Source organism: Caloenas nicobarica, chromosome 6 (assembly GCF_036013445.1).
Source record: "Caloenas nicobarica isolate bCalNic1 chromosome 6, bCalNic1.hap1, whole genome shotgun sequence".
In the NCBI taxonomy this organism is placed as follows: Eukaryota; Metazoa; Chordata; class Aves; order Columbiformes; family Columbidae; genus Caloenas; species Caloenas nicobarica.
Genome location: NC_088250.1, coordinates 33803403 through 33826135, shown reverse-complemented (window position 1 = coordinate 33826135; position 22733 = coordinate 33803403). Strand labels below are relative to the sequence as shown.

The 22733-nt window shown below is 37.5% G+C and overlaps 1 protein-coding gene across 1 annotated transcript in view; it reads left to right on the top strand.

The window, feature by feature from the left end:
- DPP10 (dipeptidyl peptidase like 10) overlaps nt 1-22733 on the top strand; it is a 271498-nt gene that overhangs the window by 40803 nt on the left and 207962 nt on the right. Inside the window, exons 2-3 of the mRNA XM_065637601.1 lie at nt 9146-9260; nt 16830-16925. Of these exons, the coding sequence (XP_065493673.1) occupies nt 9146-9260; nt 16830-16925 (211 nt within the window). The remainder of the gene's footprint in view (nt 1-9145; nt 9261-16829; nt 16926-22733) is intronic.

Sequence of the window (22733 nt, the reverse complement as noted above, 5' to 3'; positions counted from 1 at the left end):
TCCAGAAGGCAGTTTTGGTTCTTCTAATCTAACAGTTGTCTTGCTTTAAAGTTATGCTTCAGTGCAGAGCTTGGTGTTATACCACTAAATATAGGGGCACTGTATTCAATTTAAATTGTAAAATTGCGCGGCATAAACCTGAATTTGACATATGTGACATTACTGCAGTATAGTAACCTTCCCTGTTTTTCTAACCTTCAGTGAAGTGTAATGTTATGTTGTCAAACAGATCTGCTCATTAACACCAAAATTGACTATGTCAGTTTTAAAAGTCATCTGTTATGGGACCTTGCAAATATATTGACAAATAAAAATACATTTAAAAGCTTAAAAAAATCAGGCAAACTATAATTTAGGTTCTGAGTAGTGAAAAGGACAAGTTTTTGCAAACAACTGTTATATCTGTAGAAAGATCTGTAGGTATGCAATGTGTATTGCCTGTATTCATCCATTTCTATATGTCTTTTTCTTGAGATATATAATTTTACTTGATTGAATGATTTTTCTTCAACATAATAAGAATGGAAGAAATACGTTACTATCTTGTGACATTTCATTAAAGTTTGGATCAATAGGAATTTGTGAAAATACCTTTTTGGCCATAAATGACTGTGCCAGTTTTCATATAGCATTCTTCCTTTACATCATAGTAACCTGCAATAAAATCATGTTTGTGCCTGCTGTTTTGCCTTCTTTTTCTGTCCTTGGCATTACTTGCTTTAGTAAAATACATTAAGAATTTTTTCTAATTATGGCAAATGAATTGTTGATTTCCTCTAGCTACTAATGATCCATGGGCTCACTGGAAATGAGCCACTTGCTTTATTTCCATGTAATCTTGCAGGCAGTCTTCAATATACAGAGAGAGCTTTTCATATTCCTACAGAAATCTCATCAGCTTCAAGATGAGACTTGTGAGAGGAAGAGAAGATGCAGCACAGTGTGAGCTTTGGTCTGATCAGGACATGGGGAACGTACCGTGGAGTCACACCAGGGCTAGCGGGGACCCCCAGACCCCCAAAAGGTTGTGTGACTCCTTGAGAACCAGCTGTCCAGAGATGAGGTCTGCAGGGGGAGATCAGATGAGTGTTGCAAAAAGATGTTTTTAATAAAGCAGCTGTTCAGTAACTGTTCTAGTCAAGAACTTCCAAAAATCCCCATGGGTGGATATCTGTAGCTTTCATTCAGATAAGGACTTTTGAGTCTCAAGATAGATCTTGCCAGAACATTGCTATTTTCCTTAGTTCTCCAAGTATTTCTGCTGGACCAGAACAAAGGTACAGTAGTTTTACTTCTGCAACTTTGTTAGAAACAAACTGCAAAAGGTAGTGAGCATAAGATGAAAAGAGATAACAAGTTTGAAATATTGAGTCTCAATGAAGTTGCAGTAACTCTACATGGCATTATCCCTCTTCCTAGAAGTGTGTTACGTTCAGCTCTGCTCCCAAAAGCCAAAGGAGTTCCCTTGCCTGCTGTAGCTTGTCTTACATCATGGCTATTTTTTATTTCCAATATAAACCAATTTTGTCTTTCATGGTTATTTTATCCAAGTCTCCCTCTGCCCCAGCTACTCAACAGTCCTTACAGCAGTATTTTCCGTGATCTGCATTTTACATTTTTTAATATCATGCACAATGATAGTTTGCTCTCCCACCCTTGCTTTTCTGTGCTGTAAATGTGAGTACTATTGTGCTCATTAAAAAAAAAAGTACAATTTAAAATTTGTGGCCACCCACATGTGCCATGCTGTTTCAATCAGTTGTGTTGACCCCATTTTCTCCCTGCTTTTGTATTTATTGCATGTATTGGTAATGACCAAAATTTTCTACTGTGATTAGACCTTGAAGAGGGATTTCCATAGAATGCCTTAGAAGTCAGGCCTTTAATCGTTTGTATAGTGTAATATCTAGCTCGTTGTGTTTGAATAAATGTTACAAGGTACACTGCAAAATGAGTTGGAAGATGTGAAATGCGTTTGCAATGCTAGCCATAATACATTAAATAGTTTCCATAAATGTTTCTGATCTTTTTGTGAGTATTCGGAACTAAGGGTGTTAACAAAGGTGTTATAAAAGATCAAAAATTACCAAAATTCAGTTCATGAATGGGCACTTGCAGGACCAGAAAAAAAATACCTCTGCTTAGAACAAAAATGATCAAGGCTGAAAAAAGCACAAGATATTTTGCAAGGTTAAGAAAATATATAACCAGTGTTGGTGATTTAACACTTCTCAGAATGACTTACATGTGCACATTTACTCTTTTGGTTTATTTTTACTGAGATGGGATGGATTTTGTTTTGTTGTATTTGTTTTAGTTTGGGCTGGGTTTTTTTCAGTTTGGCTCTGCAAAAGAAGGAGTTTCTCTTACCAGTGCAGCCCAGAGAAATAAAAATATGAAGACAGATTGTTCCTGTATCCAAATCCCACACCTGTTCTAATCAGAGTAATTGCTGACAAGCTGCTCTCTTTTTAAAAAGCCTGTTATCCACAGAGCTGATGGAGTGTCCTGCATTCCTGTGAAAGTGGCATTTTACAATGACTCTGAAAAGGAGCACCAACATTTTATGAATAAAGATGTTGAATGGGGAAAGTAATTGTATGACCATAATCATTCAGACAAGAACTGGAGCAATAGGATAACATGGCAAATTGTAAAGGGAGCAGGAGGGATGAAAATGATGGGTACTTATGCAAATGGATTATAGCTGTCCTGTGCCACTCTCTGGATCTGTCCTTTGGTCTCTCTTGCTGTCTAGGCCATGGGATTAGTCAAAAACAGCTGGGAAGGAATGGATGCAATTATTTCATCACAAATTCTATGTGCTTGCTGCGGTAATTTTCCTGCAAACAGTACACTGCAAAATCAGGGCAGGTAGGATTTAATATCAGTTGCAGGATCAGCAATGTAAAAAACTCTGGAAAGACTGCAGTCTTTTTATTATAAATATCTTTGATCTGTCTTTTAAAACACCTGAGACGCAATCTGAAACTCTTTGTCTTTTTACGTTTATCACCTTTTCTTCATGTTTGGGGAATGCAAATGATAGTGTTTAATGAAGTAGATGCTGGAGAAGTCATTAAGTGATACTGTCATGATTACATCTAAACTACAGAGTGAGACTCATTCTCATTCCTACTGGAAAGAAAATTACATTTGCTTTTCCTATCCTAATGTGCTTTGCCCTGAAATTCTTGCCAAAATAAGGGAAAGCTGTGATTCTTCTTGGAGCTTTCCTCTGTAGGCTTTGTCCTAGTGATGGCACAGGAGTTTTAAAAAAAGAAAAAAAGATACAAAGAAGGCGATTCATTCAAGACTTCAGAAGATGCTATGCTGGCAGAAACTGCTAAATCCCATGGCCATAGCGGTAAGGGAGGTAAAGGGGTAAAGACCAGCGTGCATCTGCACACTGGTACCACCGAGAGTGAAAACCTGGTGAAGTTCACTCCAGACTGCATAAATAATGGTACGCAGCTATACAGAGCAGAAATAGTTAAAACTGGTGGGATTCTTGTTCTTAATTTTGATAGATAAATGCATGTTTTCTATATTTGGCTCATCTCGCCATTTATCAGCTGGGTCGATTGCAGCACGGGCAGGTAGCTCTATGAGAAAGAGCGATTTAGTTCAACGCCAGCCCTCGGGGTTAGCGTGTCTCTAAAAGTTTGTTTTTCATGTCTTTTCCCAGAGGGGATACTGCATGTTAACTAACCTGCCTCTTTTGGAACAGCCTGGCAGAGGCAATTGCTATTCCCGGGGCTTTAGCCAGTGCCCTTCCGTGTACCCGCTTGCACCAGGAACTTCCTACTGCTCCTGGCATTATTTCCATGGTAGAAATTGTATTGTAGTTTACAGAAATAGTTTTCCAAGAGATCAGGAAAATGCTAATAAGATAATTCAAAAACCTGACTTATTAATGCAGCCTGTTGGGTAATATTTTCTGACCTTTTATTGTCTCCTCAGTTGTACATGCTTGCTAGAAAAATTATGTCTTAAAGGCTTTTTATCCTCATTGATTAACAATAAAACTGTGCAACTCGATAAGCTTTAGGTAGGAAGCTCTGATTTTTTTTTTTTCTGGTTATGCTGCTTACAAGAAAGATTGTAAGTTTATTCAGATAAAAATATGGAAATATTTGAGGTGTTTTTTTTTCTATTAATTTTAAGCGATTCTTTTTCCCAGATCAATATCCCCAATACTACTTAAAAGGAAACAGCACTCTTAAATTATAAGCACTTGAGTTTCTGTTTCAAGGGATAAAAGATATTTCTATATGAAATAAATTTAATGGAAATTAGTTTCATGTTGTTATTTCTATTGTAATAGGAACTTGGGTTATGTCTTCTTGTTACATTCAGGTGCAACACATCCATTATGGAGGTAATTTTGTGGTATTTTTTATTTTCAAGGTGAAACATCCATGTCAGGCTCTGTATTTTGTTAGCTCAGCACTGTTGGATGAGGTTACATGCCATAGACTGTGAAATTCAAAGCCATGTTCTGCTAGTACTTACAAGATTTTCATGCTTGTAGTGAATCTGTTCATTATCAGTCAATAAATTGTGTTTGCAGAGGGAGTATATATTTAAGAATTAGCCTAGAAAAGCAGAGAGAAAAATGCTTGAGCATATTTGATTTATATTTGTGTTGTGTGTTTTCTGGGTATAGTTTTTCTGCATTTCCCTCTGAAATATTTTTTCAGTGGCAAGTGGGATTTAGCATAGAGGGACGCTGAAGGGTTGAAATAATTCGTACCCTCCTTTGACATCCTCAATCTGTCATCCCTCTCATGTCTGGTCTCTGCAGACTTTAGTTTTAGCCTGCCTTTTGGTTACTATTGCAAAATTTTGGTGCAATGACTTTATTATGCTTTTTGCAATGTTTCTAATGGCCTATAATACCTGTTTTCATAAACTCAGTCTGACAGCCAGTTACACCTTTTCTTATAGGGGTCTTTTCAACAGAGGTGAAATGGAGACAATCACAGAGCAGAAAGTTTAGCCTTTTAGGCTGGAACCTGCCTCATTTGCATACATTGAGTTCACCGGTAGTAGTGATTAAAAGCTCATGGTGAAATGTGGTCTATAGCATTTGGCAGGAATGGGCCAAAAACATTAGGTTCTGTAACACTGGTGTACAGGGTTTTTTGTCTATGCAGTGTAATGGATTTTTCTCTTCGTAGCCGTGTTTTAGTAAGATATTACTCAATCACAAATGACATTCAGAAATATGTATTACTTAAGGATTGTTTTTGGCAACAGTGTAATTAAATGGTTTGTGGAAAAGGTATTTTAAATAGTGAGAATACATGCAATTGTATTATGCTTTGAGCAGCCATTTTCTGATTCATTAGAGTTAGACTGTAAAATCTATAATAACATTATAGATAGTATTATATATAAAACGCAATCTTCAAAAGTTGGTATTTTTTCAAACTACTTTAATAGAAGAGCCTATTTAGAAGATTAGATCCTTACATCTCCATCTGTGTGTTCATTGTTGTTATGTGCCAGTTAGCAGTTAGTTACGAGGAAACTGTATGATGTCAAAAGCTTCTCATTGTATGGCTCTCTCTGATGTTTCCTCTTGAATGCCTCTATCTTCTTGTCATACTCAAAAATGACACCTGTCTTGCCAGTGGTACATGGACTAAAAATCTATTTAACTGCCTTTTGCTTATGGCCGTTTTGAAAAGCAGTGCAAGGCTAAAAATATTTTATTGTTGAAGAACAGCAGCTTGTTCTATTTTAAAACTTTTTAGGTTACAGTCCAAGAGTTGCATCAGTTAACATCAAGAGAGTTAATTGGAGATGTCCTTGAGACTAGTTGTACTTTGAATTCACCTTATTATAGTAATTATTCTAAAATTTCATCAAATATTTTTGTTAGTGTACATCAGCAGCAAATGTCTTACTAGGATGTTGTCATGAAATATCAAAACATCCTCATGACCTTTTAATAACTTCTAATAACTTGGAAAAAATAATTTTTATCAAATTATTGAACCCCAAGTACTTTCTTCTTAGTCAGAGGTAAGTCCTTCTTTTTATACCAGTGTCCAGGATCTTCAGCTGATTGGAAGGCCCCCTTCTTTCTCACTGTGGGTACATACTTTTGTATGTTCAATACTCGATTCATCCATTTGATAGGCTCCTTACAAAAAATTGGAGAAGTATTTAAAATGGAGCTTTATATTTAGAAACTGAACAATATTCACATCTGCAGAGAAGAACGTCTTGAATAATGAGGACTTGGTACATTTTTTAGAGGCTTTTGTACAGAAAACATTAATCAAGTTGTCCAGCTTCTGTCATTTTAAGTCAGTCCTTTGGAGTAGGGTTTGTAGTAGGCTTTCACGATCCTCTGAGGGTGACTCCTGTTTTCTCAGTGCCACTTGTTTATATGAGCTGCTAGTTCTTCTGCTACCAAAGGACTAAGTGTCATATGAGTAAGGCTTATGGTGTTATGTTCAGAATAAGTTCATATCTTCTAGACTATGCTATTGACATTATAATAATTATTACTTAAGGGAAAATAATTGCGTTGATCTGAGTTTATGTGCAGGACATAAGTTTTGTATTTCTGTGAAAAGGCTGAGGGTTCTTACAATGTCAATGTGGGCAGGACTGTCTGGAAAGGGTTTAACTCTGCAATCCTCATATCCTAGGGGTCACCAAAGGGATTCGTGAAGCCATCATACAGGCCCAGAAGACCAACAGTCAGTAAGGCAAGTCAGGAGGTTGCTGTGGTGATCAGTATTTAACGAGGTGGGAGTGAATCAGAAGGAGCTGAAGAAAGTGAGGGGAGCAGGCACGTTTGCAAGAGGTTGAGAAATAGAGGCAATGGGATGGGGAAAGGAGATGGATGCCAGGAGTTCCTGCTTACAGCATTGTTTTCACCCTTGCCTGTGGAAGACCTCAACTTTAGCGAAAATAATATGGGCATCAAAGGTGCATTGTTGGTTGTAGTGACGGGGCTTCTCCTGCATGGCTGCACGAACGCTGCATGGAGTTTAGTCTGAGAGGAGCCGTCCACTAGACCACCATCCTCAGTGATTTCCTCCTGTGTGCTATAATTGAGTGTCATCCATTACGAGTGTCAACACCAAAGAGATTTCTGTAATAATAAAAAAGTACAATTACTTCTACAGGCACCGGGAGGGAAGGAAGGGCTGAGAGCAGCCCAGGCTGGCTGGTGGCCAGTTACCACTATGCCTGAGCTGGCTTCAGGTGTGGGCAAGGGAAGGCTAACGCCTGTCAGGTGGGGGAGCAGGTCCTGTAAAGACTAGTTGTGTCCTAGGCTTTAAACTGAGTAGTCAGACTGGCTACTTTTCCCTTCTGGTGAGGCTAACAATCTCTAAAATGAGCAAGCTCAGCCAGGCCCAGGCCAGGCGGGAGGACGGGCTGGCAGCCATGTTGGGGTGGCGCTGGGCTCCCTGCTGGGAGCTGCCATGGGCTGAGGCCTCCCGCGAGCCTTCCCCTGTGGTATTGCTTAGAGACGGCTTAGGGGAATCCCCCTTGTGTTTCCTGGAAAAGAGGACCAGGGAGAGAAATGGTCTTTTACACGTGGAAGGGAACAGGTGGGGGGAAAAAAAAAAAAAAAAGACACAGATATGCTGTTCTGTGTGGTGTATGGTGTTGAGGTGGTATATGCCAGCCAAGAACACACAAGAACATTGTCATTTTCTCTTGTTAAAACATCTCAATTTCTCGCTCATTTATAATTCAGAAAACAAAAATAATATGTGTTTAAAAAGGTATTAATATGCCTTTGGAAGCTTATAAAACATAGCAGGAGGTGCCTTCCTGTGTCCTAGTCCTACCCATAGAGCAAGGTGTCTGGGGTGGCAGAGTTGCTCCCATCCCTCTGCCTTTTGGTCCAGCAGAAAGGGAAAAAGGAATATCCTTGCTGTGTACTTGCAAGACTACAAACCCAAGATTGCAGATCGAATAGGAGAAACTCCAAGCAATCTCTCCTCGTTCCTGGCAGTCAGTCCCTGTGCATTCAGTGGAGAGGTGGCCTTACAGGGCTCTGCTGATGCATGTCACGGCGGCAAGTCTTGTGGAACAGCTTTTATGTGGTGTTGGGCAAGCATAGGCTAAAGCCCACATTTTTTACCCACCCGGTATTTAGTTGGAGCTTAGTGGAAGCTTGTGCAGCCTGTGAAGCACTTGTGTAACAACTTTGTAAGCAGGCTGAACTGTGATCTTCTGAGAAGTCCTTCTGGGCTTTCTTTTCACAGAGTCATACCACAGCCATTTAATTTCGCGATAGTAAAGGCATAGAGAGACATTTATGCTTGCCAGCTATAGATAGAAAAAAATATTGTTTTCTGTGAAAGTTAGGATTGTATGAAACAATTGTCATAGTGTTTTTGTCATTCTCTTATTAGATGTTTACGTGATGTTTGGTCTCTAACTGTACCATGAACTCAGGCAATGCGTTGCTACTGCTGACAAACCTAAATGGCACCTGGCTGGAGTTAATAGGAGTTAAACATGTAACCACAGAGAATGTAGGTTTAAGTGTACTAGTCGTTACAGAAGAATTCATTCAACATTTGTTTTAAGTTACTGTTGTTTTTTTATGAGTAATAGGGGAGCAGTTTACAGTCGAACTACTGTATAGAGAAGAAGAGCTGTGTAGCTTCAGATGGAATACTTGGAGCCTCAGGCAGTTTTGTAAATGTTTTCTATTACAAATAAGTTTAATAGTGTACATTAAAAAGGATGTGTATTTAAACCTTTATGGTCCATACCACGTTAGGTGGAATTACAGTAAATTGCTACATTTTGTTTCCGTAATTATCTTATAAACTGCTAGTTGATATTGTCCTGAAGTTTATGTTTGGCACATTTTAACACCAGTTGTATTCTGGATGGCCTGTATAAGCTCATTTGATTGTCTCTTAGGGGTACAAAATTACATATGTATATATATTTAAAAAAGAAAGATATCTATTAAAAAGCATAAGAGTTGCACACCTTTCGATGACTGCTATTGAGAGGGGAGGGACCATGGTCGCCTCCCATGCTGTGACTATGAGTATGCACAGAGCAATTTTCCTGTCGCTAATGGTTCTAGAAATATATGTTTATGAAACATGGTCTTTTCCTTTTATTTTATTTTTTTCCATTCCTATAGGAACTGGGAAGTAACAGCCCTCCGCAGAGGAACTGGAAGGGAATTGCTATTGCGCTGCTGGTGATTCTAGTTGTTTGTTCACTCATCACTATGTCTGTCATTCTTTTAACCCCAGGTAACCTACTTCTTTATTTTATCTTACTGAAGGTGTATGATTCATAATGCAGTCATTAAAATGACATATAAATGTTAAAGTGTCTCTTGCCCTTAAGCATTTTTAACTTCTGGCTACTATAAATTTGGTGTCTGTAGGGACTCAAGAGTTATCACAGGCCTTGTGGAGCAGAAGATTTGGCTTTGGCAATAGGTCCTTAAGATTGTCTCAGCCTCGAGACAGCTACAAGCAGTCCTCATTAGCCTCAGCAGCTGGGAGCTGACTTTTAAGATTTTGTCACTTGTGTCTTGGTGTAATTTCAGGTTCACAGATGAGCTAAGAGAAAGCTGTATGTCATGGAAAACTACTGAGAATGAAACTCCTCACTGAACCAGAAGCATGCATCTTTCATACATATATGCACAAGCTTCTTCCCTTTCTCTCAAAGAGAGGCGAAATCACTTAACGATTCAGTTGCAGAAGAAAAAAGGGGGAGGGCAAATAGTTTACAAAAAAAGCAGTTGGACATATATTTTTTTGTTGATGTTCTAATTTGATCCAGTTTATTTTTCTAAAGATTTTCTTTTTACTGCTCAGGCAGCATCCATTTAACTATGTCTAGGAACCTAAGAGAAGGAAACACTGCACAAGTTTTAAAGAAAAATACCTTTAAATCCTTTTTGTAAGATTTAAAGTTATAATGTAAAGTACCTGATTTGGATAGCATGGCTAGATAGTAAATATTGGTCTGCAGATGTTCTGCCATGCAAGTGTCAACCAAAAGGTTAATGAAGTGCTTTTCAGTTGAATAGTGATTCCAGATAATTTGGCCCCTGGATGAATTCATCAACGGAAGCTGGGTGGGTCTGTGTGTGAGCAAGAAAGGAAGGTGATGAGACTGAATGGAAAAGGATCAAAAAGCTTTGCTTGTCAGAGGGAACGAGAGAGCTGGAGAGAGTGTGTAGAAATAGTTCAGACTATTCTGCTTCCTCTGTGTAAAAACTTAGTACATATACATGGTGCCATCCAAAGAATGATAAAGAAATGAGTGTTTGCTTATTTCCACTTAGAACATTTTGAGAAAAATAAAAGCAAAGATGTGCTGCTGTAGTCTCGCTGTGTAGGAGTTTCTTCAGGGAATAATAAAAAAACAGATGTTGTGGGCAAACGGTGACATATCCTGGTACACTTTAAGACAGAAGACTGTTTTTCTTTTCAAGGAGAGGTAATTTTTTTTTAAGGCTTGTAAAATCTCAAAAGTGTTATGCCGGAATCCACAATAATAAACATGAGCTCTGGCTCTTATATCTATATAGAATTATTAATGATGTAAAAACATAAATCGAAGTATTTTGAAGGCACTTGTGGATAAAAGAGTAAACAACCTAGGGAAGTGTTAATTTTTTTTTAATATGTTAAAAAAGCTCAGTGAATTACAACATCTCTGAGGTTGTTTCAGAATCCAGAGAGCTTGCTTGAAAACTTGATGTAAGCTGGGACCTACATTTCAGTTCAAGTCATGCGAGCGAAAACTAGTTCTGTCAGCTCAGATGCTCTAAGATATCCCATAGAGGCTGTAGGGCTTGATATAAATAAAAACCCTTTTCCCAAAATGATCTAGGTCTGTAAAACTGGAGTGTCTTGCAAGTTGGAAATGCTTACCAAAGAAAGCTTTGGAGGTACATTGTAGGACAGCTACTTTCCCTAGTTTGATCCTAATCAGGGCTGTTCCCTCTTCACTTTCATGATCACTTCAAGATCACTTCACATTCAAGATCACTTTGGGATGTCTAGCATTTGAGGGGAGGAAAAACTTGGAGACTCTGACAGGTCTGACTGTTGCAAAGTGCTCAGTTCTAAGGTGCTACTAATTTGTTATTCTAGTTTTGCTAATTCTCCTCATAAAATATAATAGATCGGACTATCACTGTGTTCAGTGCAATAGTGAGAATTTTGTTGTATATTACCTTGGGATTTTCATTTCTAATACTATTTTGAACATCGGAGACTTCTTTCCCTGTTTAGTTCTGCCTGTACTGATGGGTGCTTTTTAGATTTCATGTAAATTCCCCTAAACACTGTGCATCATGCTGCTGCTTTTTATGGAGATGATAATAATTTCAGATGATGGTTACTCAGAAACCTGATGAATGTGTTAAAAGTCTTGTGGAGGCAAAAGTGTATTTACTGATATGCCAGATCCACCAGAAATTATTCCTTTTGCCTACGATCATTTATATGTTGCTTTGTCCACAATGTAACTTGCACTTTAATAGCTGTCATTTGACTTCACTCAAACTTTGAGCAACAGCTCTCATGCCTTTTTTAATAGAGGGATCAATGCTTCTGTGTGAGATAACAAGGCTTAAAAAGAAAATCTTCTATGTAAGTTGTATGCAAAAGTCTTTAAAGACGTTTTAGCTTCTGCTAAAGATATGTGGTATTAAAACTAAATGGAAATTCTTGGGTTTTTTGTTAGTGTTTTTATTACATGAAATATAACTTCAAAATACAACACTAAGCAGAAACTGTATTGAAATAAGAGACGCATTTTGACCTCCTAGTAGCTTCTGTTAAAATATGAAATATCTGCACTGCAATTCTGGTTGTGGCTTTCATAAATTATACCAACAATATTACAAATATTTTGGTCCCCTTTATATAGCATTTCATCTGTCCTAATACTCAGAAACTTGATAAACGTATTAATGTTCTCAGCAAAGAGATGGAGAAATGGAAGACCAGACCATTCAGTAATGTAAGAGACTAGTGGCAGAGTCTGAATGGACTCCCTGTCTAGTAGCCTCTTGTTGGGGCTCAGCAGCTCTCTCTGAGCCTTGGTGGAATACGGAAAAGTGCAATGATAAAGTGCATGGAGATGCCAAAGAATGAGGTTACTCTTTTTGAAGGGACTGGAGTGTGGAAGAATTTGGGAGTTTCAGAATAGGAGCCTGTCTATCTTCTGGGGCAATTTAATTATGAATCCAGTGATTTCTGTGTGTAATATTTGGAGATGATTACTGGAGAAGTATTTAAGAGAGACTAAAAGAAGAAAATACTTTGGGAATAATCTTATAAATATAACTTTCTTTATATTGTGAATTAGTGGCCAGTGCAGAGACAGAAATAGCTGTTTATGAGATGCCATTGTTTGGTTTTTATGTCAGTGTTAACATAACACAAGTATCTTTCTTGTTGTGCTTTTATTCTATTTCATGGTTTTGAAGTTTCATCACATAACCTGCACATCCTTAAATATTCATAGGTAGATTTTCTGGGATCGGTGCCTCACTCCTGCCTTCAAATTGGCACGTTTTTGTTCTTTGCATCATGACAGTATGTTCCACATCACAGGAATTATCTGAAGACCTATCTAATTGACTACCGTTGGTGTATATTTCAAAACTGAGAAATGCTCAACTGGAATTACTAGCAACTAAAAGCTTTTATATGAAAAATCACATAAGAACAGCCTAAGAATTGTACAGACATTGCCACCTTTGTACAGGTGTTTTGCCATAACACTTAAGGCTGTTTTCCATTTTGGGAATGACAATAGTTCTACCTTCATGTTAACTTAGAGTTTCTGAAGGTGTGCCAGACTTGAATGCTGTATGTGAGACTCCTTTACTGGGATGGTGATGTCGGTGTGTAAACGGTGCATGCCGATATATGGTAATTATATGTAACTCTACTCATAGACTCAAAGGAAACTCCATGTTTGCTATCTATTGGGGAAAACAAACAAACAAAACCAACAAACCAAAAGAAAACAAAATCCAAACAAATAAGCAGGGACAGCTTTGTGGAAAAAAAAAATCCTTTAGGGAGCATTTAGGTCAGCCAAACTGACAGAAAATACTTTTTTGAAATTATCTTGAGTAATATTGAGCTCTAGGAAGAGGATCCATTTGGATTATGTTCAATAGATAAATATGGTGTTTAGAAAAGGGTTGGGACCAACCCCTCCACACCATCTCTCATGCTACTCTTAAATGAATAGAAAGCAAACTTAAAATTACTTTTGCTGAAGTGGAAATTCATTACCAGAAGATTCAGGTTTCGATTCAATGCTGTATAGGCTCCCTGTAACTACTGTAAATTGGCAAACAAGCTTTGATACCTGATTGCTTTATGGCAAGTTCTTTTTCCTTTTCCATGCAAACTTAATATGAACTATGCCGATTCCCAGTTATAGATACACCTATTAGCTTGCACACAGTGTACTAGTGGTGTTTTCCCACTTTTCAGATGGCATTTAACATCAAACCTTTATCCTAATTCCTGGTGTTAAAATTTGTTTTGGATGGAAAAGTCAGTAAGGAGTTTGAGTTAATAATATACTACACTACATCTTTTATAGTTTTATTTGCTAAGTTAGAAGGTACATTTTATGAGTGTTTAGACTACTTTTTATTACTAACCTGCAAAAATAATATCTTATAAACTCATGCAAAGTAACGAGGCTATTAATTTCTACTTTTGCAGTCTTCTAGTTTAGTAAGCACAAAGAGGTTTGTCATTTTGAATAAAAACACACCAGTTATTTAACTGTTGTTAGTTTGATCTGTAGTTGAAAAGTAGCCATTGAGTTTTTAACGTTTGATTTTGTTAGTATCTTTTGTAATCTCTGTGTATTTCCTATATGTAGGATATATAATTTCAGACTGAAATATAGATATCAGTAGGAAATAGTGTGAAGACATTGGAAATATGATTCCTTTAAGGAATAATTCAAAGAAATTTAAATGGAAATGAAAAAGAGATAATGGTAAGAAATATAAAGTGGAAAAAGTCAGTCTTTAAAATAAAACAGGTACTTGGTGAAGTACATGTTAATTTGTGCTTGTGCTCAAGAAAGATTAACCTAGTATAGTGCTTTGAGAGTTAACATGATGGGTAATTCATCTTGCTATGTACAAACTAAGCATTTTTGAAACATAAATTACTATTACATTTTAGAGTCTTTTGATGTCAAGTCAACATTTTTCTTAAAAGGTTATACAATGTGAGATATTGACAGAGTGGAAAGCTCATGTCAAGAATTATGAACAAGGTTCTGTTTTGGTAATGACTTAGCATTAGAAAAAAAATTATTTGTCAAACATCGAGTAAAGTTGCTTGAAAATGCCAGTTTTTTCAGCTTAGAAATGCTAACAATTAAAAAAGTTACTTTAAATTGCAATTTATATCAAGATTACTTGGCAGGCATGTGAATTAGATTGAAGACAGCAGAGCTGGTACACCTTTGTTCTCTGATAGCCTTTCTGTACACAGCTGATGTATTGTTTTAGTGATTTTTATTAAAGCAATTAATTTAAAAAAAAAATCTGTGAAAACTAAACTGCCTTGGGTAAAACAATTTTTGGCAGCAGAAGCTTGTGTGAGCTTGATTGATAGTTGGCAAACTGGCAGGATATAAGGGGTCACAATAAATAGACGCAAGAAAAGTTAGAGGGGAATCCTTCCGGGATCACAAACAGCATTAGGGCGAGAGTGTCTCGAATCAAAATAGGTGATGGAAAACAGCTTGTGGAGGGTAGGTAGTCAGCAAGGTTACGGAGAAAAGGGACAATGGGCATATGAAGAGCCCAGTATTTGATGCTGTTAAGTTAGAAGTAGAGTTTTGAAGACAGGGAATGTAATTGTGGAGCTGAAGTAGCACACAACATGTGCTTCCCTTGAAGATAAAAACTCAGTTTGTGGCAGGAGCTAACAAGGTCCCATGATGTGTAAACAGGGGGATTAGGTATAGATCAAGAGAGATAATGTTACTCTACTGAAAAGCTCTGGTAAAACTGCAAGCGGGATATTGTGTTCCACACTAGACTTGGAGACTAAAAAAAACCCCAAAAACAGGCAATTTTGGATGGTAGGAAGAGGGCAAAAAGCTTACTTAAGGATTAGAATGCTTGTCTTATGAGAGAGGATCTGAACAACTCTCCTTGCTTAGTCTTGTAAGACATCAGGTGCAAGAAGAGTTGATTAGGGTGAGTGCTGAGACCTGGGAGGGAGGCACATGCAAAATGCAGCAGAGCCATGGGGTGAGCAGCTCGGATGGCCTTGTGTCTGCTGAAAATTTATGATGTTCATTAAAAAGGAGTTTCTTTTCAATACAGCAAGGATGCACCTTTTTAATACTGACTGAAGTGGCTGCAGCAGGCAGTGCTGACATTTAAAGGCAAAAAAGTCATGTTGTGGATTCCAGTAAGCTTTCAGCTGGGCTTCTTATTGAGAAATTTGGCTGAATAAAGACCAATAATGAAACTATGATTGACTTTATTCACTGTGAAGGGGTCACATTTTCATCTGAAACGTATTACAGTATACAGCCTTTACGTGGCACATTACTTTGTTAAAAATGTGCTGGTGACATATTGGGTTGACATAAAGATAACAAGATTGCTCCTTGACTGCTGTGATTCCAGATATTCCTTCTGTGGGTCTGTCATCAGTGGCACTGTTTAATTTCAGCAATCTGTAAGGACAAAATCTGACCAACAAAATGATCCTCTCGTAGGGAAGGTGGATGCCTGACACATTGGAAAGAAAAGCTCATAGAGCAGAGAAATACTGCAGTAAGCTGTGGCAAACCTGACCAGTAATGATAAAATGATTAAAAGACCTGAGCGGTCATCTGTCTGGTTGATAGCGTAGGAAGTGCATAGGTGCATCTTTTTGCTAGTGCACAGGCAACATGTAATGCAGCTTTTGGCAGCTGCTGTTCTAAATAGCCTAAAGCAGTTAGATGAACTGCTATCAGTGGATATTTGTTGGAAACTGTGTTTTGACAGCAAAACTTGCTTTAATAGTACCTTTGATTTCACATAGTATGTGGCAGTTCACTCTTGGATCCCTGCTACTTTAACCTGCAGCACAAGAAAAGTAGAATTTAGCAGAGCTTCTTTTTTTCTTTTCTGAAGTGTGGAGATGATTTTAGGAGCTGGCAACTTTTTTGTATGTTGAAAATCGATGTTGGCTGATGTTCAGAACCACAATATTCCTAAGTTCTATCACGTTTGGGAAAAACACACGGCTCTTAGCTAAATGTTATGTTGTCCTTATCACTAGAGAGCAAACATAAGCTATAAAATGTGCATATAGAATGTGGTGGGATTTTTTTTTTAAAATTTTTTTTACATTTTAATTTGTAGAAGAGGTGAAATTGGTTCCAAATTTAATTACAGGAGTATTTTACTTAGTTTCTGTCTGTATAAGGTCATCAGTATGGCCTGCATCCTTTGGCTCTCAGGAAATTTTTGTATTTGTTTTGATCAGACTTTTCTCATGGTGTAGGGCTGTGGGAAGGAGGAACTTTGCCAGCACAGTCCTAGTATAATAAGTAGCCAAGCACTGTGTTCTTCAGTTGTCCTGTCCATGAGGTACCAGTGCTTTGTTTTCTGAAGTTTTACTGAACAAAAATGAATCATTTTCTTGTAGTGAAAAAAAATAAGAGCAAAGTATTGTTATTGATTTCAATAGAACCCTTGAACTATGTATTCTGGTCCTGTAATTCTAATGTTTTGCAAACTACATTAAATATATTGATTGTAATGACTATCTAAAATGATCCTGTTATGTTTATTTTAGATGAATTTGCAAATTCTTCAGAAACCAGATTGTCCTTGGAAGATCTCTTCAGAAAAGAGTTCGTAGTTCATAATCCAGAAGCCAAATGGATTAATGGTAAGTGTATAAACTCTCACATAATTTGAAAGTAGGTAATAATTTTTAGTGTTGAATGATATCACTACCCAGGCACTGAGAAAGAATCAGTTAAAATTTCAAACTCCTTTGAAATTGGCCAGTGTCCTGGTTTTCCTTCAGTTCTGAATCATGTCTGTTTCATTAATTTTTGAAGTGCCTTTCTAATTTCAAAGTTCTGTCTAGTAGAAACTCAATAAAATGTTCTATTTATGCTACTGACTCAGCTGGACGCAGTGATGAAGAATTGTTTTTAAGAACTAGATCTTGTTTATGGGTTCACAAAAAGATCGACTCAGAAAATTAAATTGTTCTATTAATATCTGAACTTTGGGATTTGAGAACTGGTTCTGACTCTTCACATGTGGAATGGATTATTAAATATTTTGATATACTTGTACAGCTCTTAGTCATTTTTCTGATGTCTACGAATTGCATTGAATGTTCTACTTAATTAAATGATTTATGAATGGTGTGCAGATTCCCAAAGAATTTTGCAGTTTTGATATAGAAAAAGAACATAAATTAAAGCTTTCTTTTTCAACTCATTGAACACCTTTTCTCTTGATCACATGGGTTATTCACATTCTTTCTGTTTGCAAGAAACGTACAAGTAACAAAATAGTGACCATCTGGTTTGTGTTGTTACAGCTGGATCTTTGTATTACTCCAGGTGTTACGATCAAAGGAATAACAATAGGCTTTGTGCAAAATAGAGTATTGTTAAGGAGTGCTCTATGGAAGGTAGGAGTTTGGAAGTCTGGCGACTGTGTATGTAAATTCAGAATAACTTTGCACAGGAAATAATGAATCAATTATGTTCATTAACGTTGGTCTTTAGTAATAACTAGAACTAGTTTTAATTTGTAGGAAGCTATATGCTTTAATTGAAGTTTTAATTTATGGTATGTTCTAAAGAATGAAATGGGCTTAACAAGGCTAAGTGCATTTCAAAGAAAAAAAGGATAAAAAGTGAGAAAAGTCCGGTTAGACTTTTTTTCCAGGCCTCTTTTGGTGTTGTTATCCAGTAGTTTAGGGGTAAAAGGGGAGAGGCTCAATTTAGTTTCCTGCCGCTCCTTTTCCCCAGCTACTCCAGTGACCACACAGTTGCCAAGATCACAGAATGGTTGGGTTTGGAAGGGACCTCTGGAGATCATCTAGTCCAACCCACCTGGTAAAACAGGTTCACCTAGAGTAGGTTGCACAGGATGGACAGATGCCCTTAGTTTCTTCTCCGGACTTTTTTCTCTGTGCAATCAGTGCCAAAATCTCTGGTACTGGGTAAAGCCAGAACAGCTATTGCCAAGAGGAACAGTTTCTTGTGTTTGGCAGAAAACTTTTTTCCAGTTAAGGCTGTTTGGCTAATTAAATCCTAAAATAGGTTTCGGTGTATTTGCTTTTATCTGTTATATGCGCAGAGCAACTGCCTTTGACCCCACCCTGCTTGAAAAATACTACTCCTTATTTTTAAATGAAGTTAGTACAGACCCAGTATTGTCAGTTAAAGTGGTCACTGAAAGCAGGCAAATACATAATGGAAGAAGATCCTTATGCTAGTTCTAGACAATGTTCTTGCTACTCATATACTCCATGTAGTTTACTGTCTTTTTTAAACTCTGTTCTACAGCCTATGATAAGATGAAATATTTTTAAGGGTTTTCCAGATGTGGTAAAAATAATGTAGAATTTGGTGCTAAACACTTGCTTGGATAGAAGTTTCTTTTGTGGTGTTGAAAATCCATCTTAAGAAACTCATACAATGGAAGATGATTTTACTACTGTCATGTGAAAAGCAGAGGTTGTAAGCCATCCAGTCTAAAAGCTACGAGGTTGTACAGTTATGAACTTTTCCATCTCATGAAAATAATATTAGAAATAAAGACCTCATGTTTTATTAGCTGTACAGTTGTACTAATATCCAGTCTTTCTGCAGTGATGGTTTTCTCAGCCAATATGAGAACTTCTAAGCTTGCAGTTGAGTGTTTTCCTCTGTTTATTTGCCAAAGAAACAATGAAGTCCGGTGGTACAAAAAAAGGGAAAGAATGGACTTTTTTCTGATGAGACTATGTGTGTGCATGGGAACTGAGGAAAAAGTGGGGATAATTAAGGATTTTACTAGTTGTTTAGTATTTCTGGTAAACACAGAAAAATTTGGGTGTGGGTTTTTTTTGCTTTTTTGCATTTTCCTTGGAAATTCCCAGTATAGTCAAAGAAATAATAAACAAAATGAGGAGTTGTCTTGCAAAGCAGCATTTCTGCTTCCTGCTTCTATTTATAAGACTTACGATAAGATTATGTTTTCTTTCATGGCATGGTAGCATTGCAGGGATGGCATAATATGCGTGGAGAATGAAATATATAATTTAATATTCAGCATTCATTGCTGAGGATCTGGCGGGGAGCATTTGGCATTTTCTTTGGCTATTGGCAGGGGAAGTGCTTCTGGACTCTGCACAGGAAGATTTTAGTGGAAAATAAGTAGCTACTTGCTACTGCTTTAAGCTCCTCTTGGGATAGAATAATTTGTATCCATCTGAAAGTTTTATCATCTTTACCTCCTGGGAAGGGATGGGAACAGATATTGAAAAAGTGATTCCTGCTGTAAGCAGTTTCTGCAGGGTCTAGAGCATATTTTGTAGAAAAATGTCTGATTTAAGGCTTTCAAGTGCTAGAGGAAATCACTGTGTTCTCAGGTAAGGTCTAGAATTTAACTGCTGCCATTTAATGAAACTTTCCATACTGATGTCTGAATTCCACTAGCATTATCTTCCAAACACAATGTTATTTCTTCCTTGTTTGCAAGTTCCTCCACTACAAAAATAATCTCCATGTAGTTATTTCTATTCTACTCTTTAACAAGAAAAACTCTTACATACACAAGTTTTTACAGCCCATTTCCTTTTCTGCTTGAAACTAAGTCCACAATTTTATGTGCTTGCCACCGAAGTTAATAATTATGCAAATGTTTAAAGCTGCAGAGGAAATGTTATTCTTTATCTGACATAATCAGCTGTTGCCAAAGAACATAAAAGAAAAAAATTGAGCTGGTTTTAAAAGTGACAAAATATATTCACATTTAATGTAATTTGAAGATGTACCTGTGCAGGTATCTTTCAGATTTCTTCTTCCCTTTTTTTTCTTCCTTTTTTAAAAATTTTATCTCAAAGGCAATTTTTTAAAACCCTGACTTGGAGTTTTGTCTTTTTATGTAAGAATTTACCAAGGAAAGAGAAAGAAAATATGGATGATGGCTAATGGTTTTCCTGAAAAATAATAAGTTAGTAGTTTAATAAGCTTTTTTTCAGTTATAAATTGGATCACTTCAACTGTATATAAAAGGACGTTGTGAAGAGCATACATAGCCATCAATCAGTTCAACCCATGTTATCTGAAAGAGCATTTGGTTTCAGAAAGCCTTCCAGTTCCTTGGCATAGTTTTGAAGATGTTAACTGAGAGTACATCTTCCCTTAGCATTATTGATCTTCATGTTTTCTAATAGGAAGTGAGAACTTAAAATGCTGCCAGTGAATAATAAAAGTACTTAAATCTGACAGCACATTGCTACTGATAAGGGCTTTTGCATTAGATGGCAAAATGACTTGTTTTACTTAAGTCCAAGATCCAGAGTAATTAAATTTTAAGAAATCACTGCAGTTAAACTTGCCCTATGCTTTCCCTTACCAAAAAACTTGTTGAGACTTACTGTATCTCATATTGCTTTTCCCTTGGATTCTAACCCTTCTGCAACAGTCCCTGCTTCAGGTCAGGTACAGCATCTCTTTTTGTGACCACAGTTTGCTTTGGGAACATGTCTCCTGGGTACTAGTATGATGCATTTAATGGAAGGTCATGATACGTGATGTATTGGGGTATGGTTCTAAATCAGCTGTGTCAGGGACAACAACTCTGTCATTCCTTTGTTAGTTGTGCATAAACCAATGTATGAATCATTGCTTATCTACTAATATCAGCAGTCTGCAGCTGGATCTTTGAACTATACCGAAGCATTTTTAAGGGTATCTTCTTCATTTCTCTTAAGTTACTAGAAAGATGTATGCCGGCCTGTGGGAAATACTGAGGGCTCAAAAGTTTGTCAGTCTAATCCCTAGATCTTTCATTGTGTACTTGCATCCCTCATTATCAGAGACTCTGTTAATGACAATAAAATTCAGAATCTTTGCCTTTATTCCTTCTGTGAATATGGGAGTTGCTTGCGTTTTAGCTATTGAGATAATCTTTGCCAACCTTTCTTATATGGGATAGAGTGCATTGACTCCTTGCTTGTATTCTGTCGGATGGATATATAGTCAGCACAGCCATGATATTTTTCATATATCTGAATGAAAAGTGTTGGAGAAGGACCTGAAGTGTGAACGATGGCCTGGAGCAGGCTGTGCTCTGGAATCCTGCCTTGTACTAAAGTTCAGCAAAGTACTTCAGTGCATGCGTATGTGCTTTATGGAGCCAGGAGGCATCTGCTTACAGTAAAACTTCTGTAAGGTGCTTTGCTGAAATTGTGATATGATAAAATAAATATTTCTCTCTTTCTGTCCTGCTTGCCTCTGGAGCAGCTGTCCCTGTATTCAGTAGCCCTTGCACCACCATGTCACAGGAAGAGCGTAGAGGAACGTGTATGACTGGGCAGCATCACGTCTCTGCAGGCAAACACAGCCCTGCTGATGCAAGAGCAGAGGTTTTGGTGTCGTGGGGAGGTGGCAGGTGCCAGCGCAGAGGGAAGGGTTTTCAGTGGCATTTTGAGGAGGGGAATGACCTGTTAGAGGGCAAAAGATGAGAGCAGGGATTCCCTCCTCCTCTAGGACCCCATGCTTTCATAGAATCATTTTGGTTGGGAGAGACCCTTAAGATCATCGAGTCCAACCATAACCTGATTCTAGCACTAAACCACGTCTCTAACAACCTCATCTATTCATTTAGAAGGCATTTAAACGAGGTTCTTAGAGATGTGGTTTAGTGCTAGAGTTAGGTTAGGTTATGGTTAGACTTGATGATCCTGAGGGTCTCTTCCAACTGAAATGACTCTATGGCGAGGCACTGGCACAGGCTGCCCAGAGAAGCTGTGGATGCCCCATCCCTGGAAGTGTTCAAAGCTAGGTTGGATGGGGCTTTGAGCAACCTGGTCTATGGGAAGGTGTCCCTGCCCATGGCACTAGATGATCTTTAAGGTCTTGTCCAACCAAAGCCATTCTATGATTCTGTGATTGTTTCACACAATAATTTTATCAGCATGGATTAAAAAATAATGGGTAATGCCTACCCTTTTGAAACACCAGTGGAACCAAGGGACTGGTTTATAGAGGAAATCCCTCTCCGCCCTTGACATATATTTTGCAAACATTTATTGTGTTTAGTAGTCTCTCTCTTAAAAAAAAAAAAAAAAAAAAAAAAGAAAAGAAAAAAAAGAAAAGAGGTATTAGGCCACTTTGCTTTACTGTTGAACAGTCACTTCACTGTAGTGTTTTGTAGGCTTGTATATTAAAGTGGGCATGGAAAGATATTACCAGGCTGAAGAAGTACTATTGCTTCTCGTCACGTTTGATCTACTTAAAGAGAAAATGAGACAATTGCTTCCCCTAGATTTATAATATTTGTGGTTGTCCCCAGCACCTTTGTCTTGCCACATACTGCCTGTATCACCCGGGGAGTGAAATGTGTAGACAGTGCCCTTTCCTTGAGTCTCTATGGGCTCTTCTCTATCCTGAAAAATTAAATAAAGAGTAAGTCTGGGAAACCTGGCATGAAGATGGTTGAAATTGCTTTAAAAATTGTG